Here is a 15000-nt window from a genome sequence, read left to right as displayed (position 1 = left end):
TGGCCTCTCCCTCACTCGACGTTCCCCTCTCCAGTCCATCCTTAATGCAGGAGCCGGGGTCATCTATCTGGCTAAGCGTTACTCGGACGCTTCCGCTCTGTGTCAGTCATTGCTCTAGCTGCCCATACATATTGGATCCAATTTAAATGGCTTGTTCTCACCCACAAAGCTCTCCACAGTGCGGCATCCCTCTATATCTCCTCCCTCATTCCTGTTTATTAGCCTACCGGCTCTCTATGCACTGCACGCAACTTTCGACTAACATCCGCACTACTCTGTACCTCCCACTCCTGACTCCAAGACTTCTCCCGAGTTGCACCCATTATTTGGAATGCTCTACCCAAGAAAATTAGGACTAACCACAACTTACACAGTTTTAGGTGCTCCCTAAAAATATATCCATTAAGGGCGGCCTATCACGTTCCCTAATCAAAGTCCTTTTAGATATAGCCCATTCACTATTTCTCCAAACATAATTCTCCATCAAACTCCACTGCACCCCAAAGCACTACAAATACTGGCTGGTGACGAGCTCATGCAGACTTTATCTATACCTCATCCCCTCAAGGTGGCTGGACCATCATTGTAAATAAGCACCTGTACTTTGTGTCACCCCCACCTCATTGTAGATTGTAAGCTCTTACGAGCGGGGTCGTCATTATTTTTGCTTTAATTATTGTATTATCTTTAACTTTATTACTTATGACTGTTGAATATGAACCTCTGAATTGTAAAGCGCTGCAGAATATGTTGGTGCTATATAAATAAAGATTATTATTAATTATTATTAGTTCTCAGTATCTGTATTAGGTCAGGGTGACATGAGCGATGATTCTCTCATGCGAGAGAATCGGGCCGATTATGCTAAAGACACTAGGCTCAAACTCTGTCAGATGTGCATGCGATAATCATAGCACACACGTGGAGAAGATGGAGAACTTAATTCTCCAACTTTTCCATTGTTTGAGTCAGCATATGTTGGACTGCAATCGATTAACATCCGAGTGCAGTCTGATGTTTCACACACACCCATTGACTTGTATTGGTGTGCATGGTCAGAATTCCAGAGCCACTCACAGCATGATGCAATTTTTTTTCTCATGCAGAATTGTCACGAGAAAAAAATTGCACTGGTTTATGGTAAAACTTCTCCTGTCCTGTATAATGGGAGTCATTTTCAGTATAAGGCCGGAGTCACACGAGCGTAAAACGCGGCCAAGTGCTATGCGATAAAACATCGCACTTGCCCATACAAGTCTATGGGTGAGTGTGAAACATCGGACTGCACTCGGATGTCATCCGTCAATGTCAATGTCAATTTCTCCTTTTCTCCGTCTCCTCCGTACCTGTGCTGTGATTCTCTCATGCGAGGGGATTGGAGCACAGAGCACTGACACTTGGCTCACGCTTCCATCAGAGTTTGAGCCAAGTGTCATTAGCATATCGCATTGGATGCTATATGTTAATGTGACCCCAGCCTATGTATTATTCTTTATATACGCACTACATAGTACAACTTTTCCTGTTCTGTATATCAGGTGTAATTCCCAGTATCAGCCCATATTCTGGATGTCTTAGAGGTCATGGTCTTTAGCAGGAAGCATGATTTTTATCAGGTTGTGATCCCAATTATGGGACGTGGCAAATGTACATAAACATTTTGGACCGGCCATGAAATTAATTTTGGTCCAGTTGTCTAGGAAAATGCTGAATAGTAGTTTGGCAACCCTGAGCAGGTGGGGTGAAGGGACACTGAGAAGCTGTAAATCAGGCCAATTGGGCAAAGATTGAATTTAAGCTTTAAAGGGGTTGCCACTTCTAGGACAACTCCTTCTCGATCTGATTATTTAGCGTAGATAAAATAAAAAACCTATATTCACCTCCCGTGTTGGCGCTATTCTAGCGGTGTTGGCACTCAAGGATGTAATGACATGATGTGGAGTTGCACAAAAATATTGTGTCTTTTGGGGGTTTTCATGCCATTTTGGATTAGCTCTGCCAAAATGAGTGGAGCTGGGGAGGAGCCGGGGGAGGGGTGTAGCTACGCCCACGTCGAATTCATCAATGTGCTGGTGTTTTCTACTACAGAAACGTTACAGTAGCATTTCTGGTGCAGCATGCGGAGGCGCAGGCCACTTACTAGAGGCGCCAAATTCATTAAGTAGCTGTCATGCTCCTGGATACGATTCCTTGAGTTTGTGTTCTGTTGTCTGCTACTCTTTCTGTCTAGGCACAGGACACACATTTTCTCTGGTTGTTTGAGTTCTGCTTTTTTGGCTGCAGTCTGCTTAGCTTAACACAGGTGTTTTCATTTGTTTACCTATCCCCTTTTGGGTGCAGCTTTATATTCTGTCCCTCTGTTGGCGTTTCCTGCTGGTAATAGATTCATTTGAATGTTCTGACATTCTATTGATGTTTGGAGCCAGTCTGTGAGATTACAGCTAATGGTTTTCGCTTTGCTGTTTCTTTGCTATACCTTGCACCTATCTTCTGTTTATTATTAGGAAGTAGGAAGTATATTTGTTAACTGTACTTGCTTTATTCTTTGTTTGGTATTTCGTTATTTACTTTACTCACCTTGGATGTTTCCTTTGTTCAGCACACTTCTCTTCTTGTAGGTAATTCACACTCTACTCTGCCCTCTGGTTCTTTAGGAGGAACGTGAAGCAACTCTTCGGCCTTCTGGGTTGTTTAGGCCAGAGTTGGCAACTCCTAGTCTATTGTTAGGTTTATCTCTGCACCCGCAGGTACCACTAGGGACTGTGGAGTCAGGATATCTAGTCTGTACAGGAACCAGCAGGGTTAGTTGCAGTTTTTAGTGTGTAACCTATTTTCCCGAGTGAGTTGCTACACTGGCAAAGTTATACTAGGAGATGTTAGGAGCATTCAAGGTGAGCTGCTGTTGAGTGGGGGCATCATTGCGCTATCTTAGGGTGCCAACTTGCGCGGTCAGGTGGGGACAGACCAGGATCCAAGTAAGGCTTTTACTAGTTTGGACAGGGATCTGTCATGTTCAGGTATTTGTCCCCCTGATTTGTACGCTGCCAGTGTGCATGTGCTTGGGCAATCATAATAGTGGCTTGCGCTACACCACTCTTGATGAATTGGCTCCATTATCTCTTTTCCTTGATATTTTTCCCAAAATTAGGCTATTTTATAAAGCAAATTCTAACAAACTTATTCATACAGGGCACTATAAAATAATTGCTACATTGCAGGATCATGTTTTGTGAATGGTTTCCTATTACTACAGTTTACACGTAACTGAATTATGCTGTCATGAATAAAGTAAAATTCTGTCACTTTCACAAGCTCAATGAGAACAATAGGTCGCTCAAGGTCATCACGCCTGCTGGTGAGACCAAAAGAATGAGGACTTGTTCTATTTGACGGACAAAAATCAGACACAAATCCTAATGCTTCTGGCTTCCTGCTGTTCTGATCAAAAAGCAAATACCAGTGTTTGAGGTCTTTCAAAAGTTGTTTTCCTCTCCTGTAAACTTATCAAATGGTCAATTTAGAGTTCTTATAAGTAAAAATGCGACGACTTTGCAGGGAAAGGTCAAATACACTCAAATGATCCATAAAGTATGTCTTTATAAAGAGCACGCCGGTAGGCAGGTACCCAAGGAGGAGCTGAGTATCAGAACTGTCTTTCTAGATAATCTATCATTTACTTCAGGTCAAAGAGTGAGGTAGTCGGATCTATTAAAACGTTAATTCAATTTTCCCTATCACAGTACACTTCTGAACTTTGTCGTAGTTCACTACATGGTCACCCATTGCTTAGCTCTACATCCCTACAGAATGAATTTTACAAATTTACATAATTGCATGGATTTTCCCAACTTTTTGAGGCTCCAACACTGTAATAGAGAACTGTCTATGAAAGGCTGGAAGCTCTTAAAAGTTTTCACAATGTTGAATTTCCTCTGCAAGGTCCTTAACCAACTGGACCAATTGTGTCAGGACCAGAATTAGATTGATCACAGCTTTTATAGCCAGCCATACTGAAAGAGAACATTGCCATTGGAAGGCTACTCCATCTAGCAGGAATACTCTGGCCGTTAAGTTTGAATCCTAATACAGGGATCTGGACTTGTGCAGGGCACCTGGGTTAAGTCCACGGAGTGGCTATTGGCCAAAGGTGCTGGCGGGCAGAGGATATTTAGAAAGCTGGGTCAATACCAAGAGGTCAAGATCAGGAATAAAATCTTAAGTAGAAGTAATCTAAACACAAGCTGAGGTCAAAGATGGAAACAGCAAACTAAGTCAGAGCAGTGCAAAGACGTGAACCAGAATCAGTAACACCAATAACTGGCAACTAGAAGCAGGGCAAATAGCGTGTAGCCCAGCCCAATGCTCAAAGAAGGGAGTTAACAGTCCAACAGCATTGAGGAATTAACCCACAAGCACCCTGGCTAGATGGTACCACAAGTCCCTGAATGCTAAACTGAACTGCTCCAGGGTTGCCCGGCGTCGCCTGCAATGAAGGTGAGGGGCACCTAGCAACAGGAGCAGAAGTAAGTGGAGTACTGATGTTAATGTTACAAGCACTCCAAAAACATATTGATAAATATACAGATGTGTCTGCCCTTAAGGTGAACTTATCATGTTGTACATGTGACGCGCCCCTGGGCCTGTGTCGCGCTGTGTTGCGCACGCGGGAGCTTACCCGGAGCCGGATCTCTTGAGGGTTGTAGTCTCGTGGTGGTGATCCGGTCCGTGCCCAGGGAGTCAGACTAAGTGGCGCTGTATCAGCGGTAGATGATGGACGACTACGCCACCCGTTGAATGCAGCTATGGAGCTGCCGCTGCAGGGCAGACCGCTGAGGCCGGTGGAAGGATGGTGCAGCGTGGATGGTATAACCCCCAACGGGAGGGGTATGGCCTCAGGGCAGCCGACGTGGATGATGGGGGTAGCAGGAACCACTCAGAGACGATGCGGTGTAGTTCAGGGTCTTTACTGGTGACAAAGATAGACCCTCCCGGAGTACTGGCTAGCGGTTGGGGCCTGGTCAGTCCTTGAGCAGATGGGATCTCCCCTGGCCAGGCGGAGTTGTAGGCCTCCCAAACTAACGATACTCTTCTGGCTACCTTGCTAGAAGCGAGTATAAGTAGCCCACGTCCCTGAGTGTACCGTGTGGTGCTCACCCGTATGGCCGGTGACTCGGGGCCTTCTAGTAGCTTCCGCTCCACGACGGCGGTGCTGGTCCCATGCGTGTGACCGTGCCTTCGGGTTTCTTGGCCAGAGGACCTGAAATCCCCTGCCTGACGGATTCTGCTGCTGGGTAGGAGTTAGTCCCCACAGCCTCGGACTCCGGGTCCGGTAAGAAATCTTCTCAGTCAGGGCGAGCTCTGCAGCTGCCAGCCCCTGACTCTTTGTAACACTGCTCCCACAGAGCTCCTGTTGTTTCTTCCTATGCTGCTTCTCTTCTCTACTTCTGGCATGGCCCAGGAGCTGGGCCCAGCTGGAGCCACAGCTCCCTGTCAGCCCTCCTGGCTGAACTCTCCCTCTCAACTCTCTAACCCTGCCTCAGCCCCAGGTTTATACAGGGGAAGTTCTTCCCCTCCCAGGACTGGGCAGGAGGTGTGGCATGCATAGGATTCCTGACCAAGAGACCTCCCACCTGCTCTCAGACATAACATTGCTGTTACTGTGGAAACCAGACCCCTGGGGTGCCACATTCCCCCCTAGTGAAATTTAGTACTCCGGGACTAAACATATTTTTAAACATAACAAGGTATAAACAATAATAGTACAATAAGAAAAACATATAAAGATGGTCACGGCGTGTCCGCAACCGGGTGCAGTTTTTGAAGAAAAGCAAGGTGTCCATTTCACCAAAACAGGGAGACGTAACCAGGTAGGGGTCTGTCCTGCCCCGAGTCTTTAACAGTCTTTAGTCCGTCCTGGGTTACGCTCCAACTATGTACAAAGGATTCCCGGCAAATCCACCAAAGACTCCCATAAATTACTAGAAACACATAATTATTTACAGGATATGGCCGCTCTCAGTCCTCGGCCAGTGGGGATAAGGAATGGCTGCTCACAGTCCTCAGCCTGGTTTAAGATAGGGGCACATGGGGAACAATTCACTAATCCCAACGGGGACCATATTTTAATTAGCAGCAGTCCTTGTACCCTTACGGGTAACTATTTACAGCTCTTTATTCACGCTACTTCCCTTCAGTAGCTATGTCCTCTTTGTGCTCCCTCCTGAGGGTAGTCCTCAGACCCGTCCGGGTCCTCTTGGCTTTCCTCGTATTGGTAGTACTGCAGCTCCTCCTCGGTTAGCTGGGTTAGTATCTCTGCGACAGTCCTCCTCCCAGGTGGCCAGGACTTTACCTCCCTTTGGGCTGCCCCGGTTAATTGGGCCACCAGGATGCTCACTTTTTGCTCCTCTGTGAGGGGGTACACCTGGAAGAGGCTATCCAGCTTTTCTCTAAAGTCATGCAGGGTATGTGACTCCCCTGAGTACTGGGGTAGCCAGGCTGCCCCCGGGATATAGGGCATGGTGAAAGGCATGACCGCAACAGCGGTGGCGCTGGCGGGGGTTGAAGCGTTGAAGCTCTCCTCCGTATCCGGCATCCTTCTCCCCCCTAGTGGACCGTGGCCTACCTTGCGATGATCCTCTTCCGTAGGCCGCGGCTCCGCAGTGGATCGTCAGGGTTGAGGACCTTCCGTCGCGCTCCTGTGACGTCGGCGTCTGCTGGGCTCCTTCCAGGACCTTACGCAACGTCCGGACGTGAGGCGGGGCCTCAGTTCTCGCGCGCTTTCGGAGTCCACGCCCCTCTTCTTCCCGCGCGGCGTCCTCAAGATGGCGTCCAATGGCGGGAAAACTCCACGTATGGCGGGAAGAAGGCTGAAGATGGCGCCGGATGGCGGGAAAACTCCACCGATGGCGGGAAGGAAGCGGAAGATGGCGCCGGATGGCGGGAATCTTCACCACAGGTAAGTTTGAACAGTCTTTTTCAGGCACGCAGTACCCGGTGGTTGCGGGCACGAAATCCTGCCGACTACGCCAAAAGTTGACGCGCCCCTGGGCCTGTGTCGCGCTGCGTTGCGCACGCGGGAGCTTACCCGGAGCCGGATCTCTTGAGGGTTGTAGTCTCGTGGCGGTGATCCGGTCCGTGCCCAGGGAGTCAGACTAAGTGGCGCTGTATCAGCGGTAGATGATGGACGACTACGCCACCCGTTGAATGCAGCTATGGAGCTGCCGCTGCAGGGCAGACCGCTGAGGCCGGTGGAAGGATGGTGCAGCGTGGATGGTATAACCCCCAACGGGAGGGGTATGGCCTCAGGGCAGCCGACGTGGATGATGGGGGTAGCAGGAACCACTCAGAGACGATGCAGTGTAGTTCAGGGTCTTTACTGGTGACAAAGATAGACCCTCCCGGAGTACTGGCTAGCGGTTGGGGCCTGGTCAGTCCTTGAGCAGATGGGATCTCCCCTGGCCAGGCGGAGTTGTAGGCCTCCCAAACTAACGATACTCTTCTGGCTACCTTGCTAGAAGCGAGTATAAGTAGACCACGTCCCTGAGTGTACCGTGTGGTGCTCACCCGTATGGCCGGTGACTCGGGGCCTTCTAGTAGCTTCCGCTCCACGACGGCGGTGCTGGTCCCATGCGTGTGACCGTGCCTTCGGGTTTCTTGGCCAGAGGACCTGAAATCCCCTGCCTGACGGATTCTGCTGCTGGGTAGGAGTTCGTCCCCACAGCCTCGGACTCCGGGTCCGGTAAGAAATCTTCTCAGTCAGGGCGAGCTCTGCAGCTGCCAGCCCCTGACTCTTTGTAACACTGCTCCCACAGAGCTCCTGTTGTTTCTTCCTATGCTGCTTCTCTTCTCTACTTCTGGCATGGCCCAGGAGCTGGGCCCAGCCGGAGCCACAGCTCCCTGTCAGCCCTCCTGGCTGAACTCTCCCTCTCAACTCTCTAACCCTGCCTCAGCCCCAGGTTTATACAGGGGAAGTTCTTCCCCTCCCAGGACTGGGCAGGAGGTGTGGCATGCATAGGATTCCTGACCAAGAGACCTCCCACCTGCTCTCAGACATAACATTGCTGTTACTGTGGAAACCAGACCCCTGGGGTGCCACACATGCAGTCCGGTCTGTAGATGGCATGGCATAGAGAAGGAGAAGCTGAGCACAATAATATATAGGCTTGTCTGAAAAGATTCAGAATAACTTGTATTTTACACATTGAAATTCCTGGTGTTGTTATACATGAGTCCAGTGGGCGGTCCTATTCAGTGACAGGCATACAGGGAAGGCAGTCAAACTCTGAATAAGACCGCCCACTGGACTCATATGCACACAAATTACAGGTTTTCAACTAATAAAATGCAAGCTTTACTGCAACTTAAAGAGGTTGTCCACTACTAGAACAACTCCTCTGATGCTGCATGTTAGTCCCTGATAAAATAAAAAAGCTTATACTCACCTCCCGGCCAGCACCATTCCAGCGATGTCGGCACTCACTCTCCCGGGGCTCACGTGCGGTTGTTATGACATGTGAGCCCGGGCCCCCAATCACAGCTGGCGTCACTGTCTCCTCCTTCAGACGTATTAGTAATCAAGCGGAAGTGAGAGAGCAGCCGCAGCTCCCACTGCCTCCTGATTACTTATACGTCCAAAGGAGGAGACAGTGACGCCAGCAGTGATTGGGGGCCCGGGCTCACATGTCATAACAACCGCACGTGAGCCCCTGGAGAGTGAGTGCCGACATCGCTGCAATGGTGCTGGCCGGGAGGTGAGTATAAGCTTTTTTATCCTATTGGGGTCAAACATGAGGAATTAGAAGGGGTTGTCCTATTAGTGGACAACCCATTTAAAAGAAATGCTCCTCGTGCGCTATAACATCCTGCCTGCTAATAAGATGCCATTTTCAACATAACAGGTTCCCTTTAAGTGAAATTTTATAAATGTGACGCGCCCCCTGGGCCGTGGGGTACTCGGTAGCCAGGCCGGTTGTTGCTAGGGGAGATGTCACAGTGGCGGTGACCCGGTCTGTGACCCAGGGCGGTCAATAAAAGGGGAATTTGGGAAAGGGGATTATAGTTTTTATATAATGTTCGTGACGCCACCTGTGGTATGCGGCTATATGGAGCCGCCGCTGCGGAGCAGGTCCTCTGGAGCCGATGATGATGCAGCAGAGTTGGTTCAGTTCTCCACAGGCAGAGCTTAGCTCCAGGGTAGGAAATAGTGATTTTATAGATGTTGCTGTGCGGTGTAGTGCAGAGGATGGCACAGTTAACAATCAGTCCACAACTTAATGGCGGTTTCCTCTTATCTTTACTTGCGGTGGTTAGGCAGACCGGGGCACGGGTACTAGCTGGTAGTAGAGGTCCGGGCGGCCTGGAAGCAAGTTGGGAATTCACCTCGCCAGGTGAAGTTGTAGGCCTTCCCTTTGCGCTAATCTCTTCGGCCCTGCTGCTTGTAGCTGTGCTGTGGCCCTCGTCCCTGAGTAAAACGTCTTTGTGCTGACCCGTATGGCAGGCAGCTCGGGCCTTCCTGGAGTGTCACTCCCACGTGGCGGTGCTGGGCCCTATGTGCTGCTGAGCCTCCGGGGGTCTGATGGGGCCAGGAGACCTGCAGTCTCCTGCCCGCCGGTTTCTGCTGCTGGGCCTTCAGTGCCCCAAAACCTCGGACTCCGGTGTCTGGTTCTTCTGCGCTTCACTCCTCTGGGGTGAATTGCCGTGCAGCTCCACTCCCTAGGTCTTTCCTCGTCGACGTCCTGACTTCAACTCCTCTCTGCTCTCCTCACACTAACTTACCCCGCCTCCAGATCCCAGTTGCTAAGGGGAGGAGCTCCCCTTGCTGGTCTGGAGCCAGGAAAGTGTTGCATGCTAGCAAAACCTGATTAGGAGACCATCCTTGCTTCCAGGCAAGGCATCACCCCTTGTGAGGGAGGCAATGCCACTGTGACAACCGGACTCCTGGGGTGCCACAAATGCAGCCAAGATACTAATTTAATTGAACCTTGCACCATAAATTCATAAAATACGTATTTTTTAAACATGACAGCCTATGGGTGAGGAATGGCAGACTGAAGAAATCTTTCAGAGCATCCATCACATTAATATAGTAAATAACACTATATTCCTTAAAGAGGTTGTCCACTACTTTATAATTGATGACATATCCTTATGATAGGTCCTCAATGTCTGATGGGTAGAGGTCTGACCCGGCACCCCCGCTGATCAGTTGTTCTCGGTGTCGGCGGCCACTGGAAATGCTCAATTGCGGATCTGCTCCATCCTCTGATAGTGGACACGGTGGGTTACTGCACACCCGTCTCCTATGCAAATCAATAGGAGGCGGATGTGCAGTACACAGCCGCGGCCACTATCAGAAGACGGAGCAGCTCCACAATTGCGCATTTCTGCCTGATCAGACATTGACGACCTGTCCTAAGGATAAGTCATCAATGATAAAGTAGTGGACAACCTCTTTAACATAAGAATAGAGTCATGGAGGCCAACAAATGAAAACTTTGTTTCTGGGACAACTCCTTTAAGAAAAACAGATCTTCATAACCTGTGCCAAGTTTAATCATAAAAACTCAATGCTTTTCATGTGTAATATCAATCAAGACAGGAAACAAAGAGTCGTCGTAAATGGTACTTTCTCTAAATGGGATAGAGTCAGCAGTGGGGACCGCAGGGATCTGTGCTAGGACCAATTCTTTTTCATCTCTTTATTAATGACCTTGGGGATGGGATTAAGAGTAAAGTGTCAGTCTTTGCTGACGACACCAAACTATGTAGGATATTAAAATCTGATCTTGACATTACGATATTGCAGAACGATCTGGATAAGATGACTGAATGGGCAAACACTTGGCAGATGAGGTTTAACGTAGATAAATGTAGAGTAATGCACCTAGGACGGAGTAATCCTATTGCTGCATACACATTAAATGGGAGTATACTCGAGACTACAGAACAGGAGAAGGACTTGGGCATTCTGGTTACAAGTAAGCTGAACAGCAGTACTCAATGTCAAGCAGCAGCCGCAAAAGCAAACAAGTTAGAGTCAGTTCAAAGGCGGGCAACTAGATTATTACAGCCTCTCATATGATGAGAGGTTGGAAAAGTTGGGCTTGTTCAGCTTAGACAAAAGACGTCTTTGAGGAGATCTAATTTATATGTATAAATATAAGGAGTGTCACACAACTTATTCCTTCCAAAAACCATACTGAGGACCAGGAGGCACTGATTACGGGTTGAAGAAAGGCGATTCCGGCAGCTAAATAGGAAAGGGTTCTTTACAGTCAGAGCAGTCAGACGGTGGAATGCCCAACCAGAAGAGGTAGTAATGGCTGACAATATAACAGCTTTTAGAAAAGGGCTGGATGATTTCCTCAGTATTTATTTATTTTATTCACTTATATAACGCCATTAATTCCGCAGCGCTTTACAGACATTATCAGCACTGTCCCCATTGGGGCTCAAAATCTACATTCCCTATCAGTATGTCTTTAGAATGTGGGTGGAAACTGGAGAACACCCACGCAAACATGGGTAGAACATACAAACTCCTTGCAGATGTTGCCCTTGGTGGGATTTGAACCCAGGACCTCAGCATTGCAAGGCTGCAGTGCTAACCACTGAGCCACCGTACACATAACATTGTAGGCAATTTAGTGATAATGTATAGTTGGTGGAGAAAGGTTGAACTTGATGGACCTAGGTCTTTTTTTCAACATGGGTAACTATGTAATCTTGAACTGAAGTAGAAAAGAAAATATAGAACTACTTGAAACTAGAAGAGACAAAAGTCTTAAACTTCTCAAGTGACACGTTTTTTTTTTGACCAATGAACTCTGCAATAGTAATAACATTAATAATAATAATAATAATACAATTTCTTGGATTGAATAAGCTTACCTGGAATGCACAAACATTTATAACTATTCCCAATGTTGCGACAGATCCCATGAGCACAAGGGCTAAGGGCACAAAAATCCGCAAGCTGGGCGCACGTGGGCCCCATGTATCCTCGACTGCAGCGGCAGGAGAATGAGAGGCCGGCTGCGTAACAGCTGCCATTGTTCAGGCAAGGAGATGTGGAGCATGGATCTATCTTCTCTTCACAAAAAGAGCCCAAAAAGCCTGAAAAAAAAAAATCACACATTCTATACACTTTGCATACATATCACATCAATTCAAGCTAAGTCAGGCTTACACATTAATAAGTGATTTATGGACATAAAATACATTATCATTCAATGGCAGGAAGACGATACATTGATAATAAATTGTTCCATTAACGTTTGCTATTGTTAAAATCCATTAACCTTCTAATAAAATGCAAGATTGAGAAAAAAACGTGAGATGAGCAGACTTTCATAACAGCGAGGAAACATAAGGTGGGCTATATGGCCCCCAACAGCAACTTAGGGCTTTTTCATGGGACAGAGGGGTACATTATTTTTTACTTACAGGCTGAGGGGCAACACTTGTATAATAAAACCTCAGAGTTCCCGTCCTTCAGAGAAGAAAACAAGTGCTATACTTAGAGTGTAATTCACCTTTGTGAACCAATATCGTAGAGGCTCCCGATGCTGGCACACCACGGGTACGCCTGATTCCCCTGGCACTTACACTTGTTATGAAGCTTCATCTACCATATATTAAAGAATAAACACTTACCCTCGGGACACTGGCAGCTGAACCCACTGGGACTTGTCACACAGGTGGCACCATTTCTACATGGCTGAGGTGAGCAGTGATCCACCAGGGCTTCACAATATTCCCCAGTGTAACCTGCGTGGAGAACATTGATAAACTGTCTGCCCTTCTATTATTTGCTATACAGGTAGGACTAGCAGATATTGCTGCTGATCACATACCAGGCAAGCAGGTGCAGGTCGCATTGTTCCTGTTGTGCCTCTGTGAGAGGTCACTGCAAGTGGCATTATTTTGGCAGGGGTGACTGTGGCAGGCATCATATTCCTCACAGTATGAGCCAATATATCCAGCGTTACAATGGCAGGAATAAGTGCCCTGAGGATAGAAAATGGAACAGTTATAGATACAAAAAAAACCTAAAGAAATATTGAAATTTAAGTATAAAAAAAATTACATTTTGGCCGAGGACAGTGTATGGTTTCTCTTAACAGGTTCTCTTACCTGGCGGAAAAAGATAGGACACTGCTGAATACAGGGATCTGTAAGGAGGGAGTGACAAAATGCCTGCCTCCGATACACACAGAGGGCTACGGTTCAGAATGTGAAATGAGAAACAGATTTAAAGAAGTGCTCTGTATGGATATGGCATGTGACCGCTGCAGCTAATCCCTGGGTTCAGCAGTCTTGTGCCGATTACATCGGCATCACCTGAGAGCCTAGAGTGTGTCTGAATTGGTGTTACGGGGATACCACGACAGAGAAGGGTCAGAAGATCGCAGCGTCTGGCTAAACATGTACCTGCACTGGATTGATCGGCTTTGCCTTCCAGTTTGCAGTGCAGATTTCCCTAGTTCTGGTGTTGCAAGGGTTAAAGAGTTCTGTTTGTCTCCTAGATCTTTCTGTCCTGAGTTCCCAGCTGTTCTGAGTTTGCCACTCCCCTCTGGTATAAATGCTCACCTCTTAGCTTGAGTAGTTATCAGTGATAGCTGAGTTGATTTGGGAGCCATGAGACGTGGAAGAGAAGCCATTTAGGAGTCGTCTCTGGAGATTGCTGTTTGGAAGTTTGTTTAGTGTTATCCTTCTCCTTATCTCTCTTCTTGGTTTGCCTCATCCTTCCTCTCCTGCTATATACCATTCTTTAGTCTGGGTGCACTGAGAGTCATTGCGGCTTTCTTTACCCTTTTTGTCTTCCTTTGTGTCTGCATTATAAAGCAAGACTAGCATTCCTCCTGCCCCATGCACTAGCCAAGGCCGTGCTTAGGGCAAGACAAGGATTAGGAACGTGATCACTGCACGGGGTGAAAGAACCTGTTTAGGGATGTCAGGGAGCTCAAGGTGTTCAGGGCAAGATTCAGGGATGCGCAGGGCAACATTCAGGGGTGCCCTCTTAATTTTTCCCTAGTTGCAGTGCTTCCCTTCAGTTCCGTTTCCCCGTGCGCCATCTGGCTTCTTACACATTGCAGCCATGATGTCACCATTCCAACCTGCTAGAGATGAGTGGATCGATACATGGGACTCTGGTCCAGCTTCCAGATCAGTGGCTATTCACAAGCCATGCTGGGGACGCCGGAAGGTGAGAGATTCGTGGGCCTAGTGACCAAGTACCACTGACCTGAAGTCCCGAGAATTGATCCACTCATCTCAACGTGTCAACAGAGACTGCTGTAATCGGCAGCGAGGCAGCGCTGAAACAGGAGAAGGTAGCGCTCATTTTATTATTTTTACCTACAGTAAGCATATGTTGAGGAGATAACCTTAATCCTGGAAAACCTCTTTAATGACTGAGAGCCCCTAAAGAGCTCTGCCCAGTCACAGAGAGAACTGTTCTGCTTCATTTACAGCTGCACAGCTTGATAGGAAGGACAACAATGGTGACTGGGTGAATAAGTGGACACCAAGTAAACTTGAGTAAAGGTTTATGTGCACGGGCTAATTTCTGCAAATAATGAGCGCTGATCAACTACATGCAAGTCTTCAATGGCTCATTAACAGACCCGTTCACGTGTGGTGAAACTAACTGTATAGGGACAGAACGATAGTTAGATCCCTCTGTACCCATATAGCATGCAATTTGTTGGGAGAGCATCCCATTTACTCGGGGAGATGGGCAGCCAGCCATAATGATTTATTGGACTGTACAAATTAGCAAATCAACCAGCGAACAAACATTTGCTCATTCTTCGGCTGATCAGCGACATAGTTTCAACTGCCAATAATCAGGAATGATATGAATGATCATTTGCCAAATAACGGTCCGTGTAAACGGACATTAGCTCTTCACTAGGTATCCATACATTACTCACTCACTCTACTAGACCATGAAGGGATGCTGACATTAACGCTGCCACAGATCACCAGGGATACACA

The 15000-nt window shown here is 47.7% G+C and overlaps 1 protein-coding gene across 1 annotated transcript in view; it reads right to left on the bottom strand.

Moving 5' to 3' along the window:
* Positions 1–15000, bottom strand: part of DNER (delta/notch like EGF repeat containing) — a 399406-nt gene that overhangs the window by 107710 nt on the left and 276696 nt on the right. The window contains 3 exon segments of the mRNA XM_073674412.1: positions 11890–12114; positions 12655–12768; positions 12855–13008. Coding sequence (XP_073530513.1) covers positions 11890–12114; positions 12655–12768; positions 12855–13008 — 493 coding nt within the window.

The sequence above is a fragment of the Phyllobates terribilis genome, unplaced genomic scaffold, assembly GCF_046119375.1.
Source record: "Phyllobates terribilis strain yellow unplaced genomic scaffold, ASM4611937v1 Scaffold_3__8_contigs__length_932513732, whole genome shotgun sequence".
In the NCBI taxonomy this organism is placed as follows: Eukaryota; Metazoa; Chordata; class Amphibia; order Anura; family Dendrobatidae; genus Phyllobates; species Phyllobates terribilis.
The sequence above is the reverse complement of the archived record's forward strand: the minus strand, read 5'-3'. Positions and strand labels throughout refer to the sequence as shown.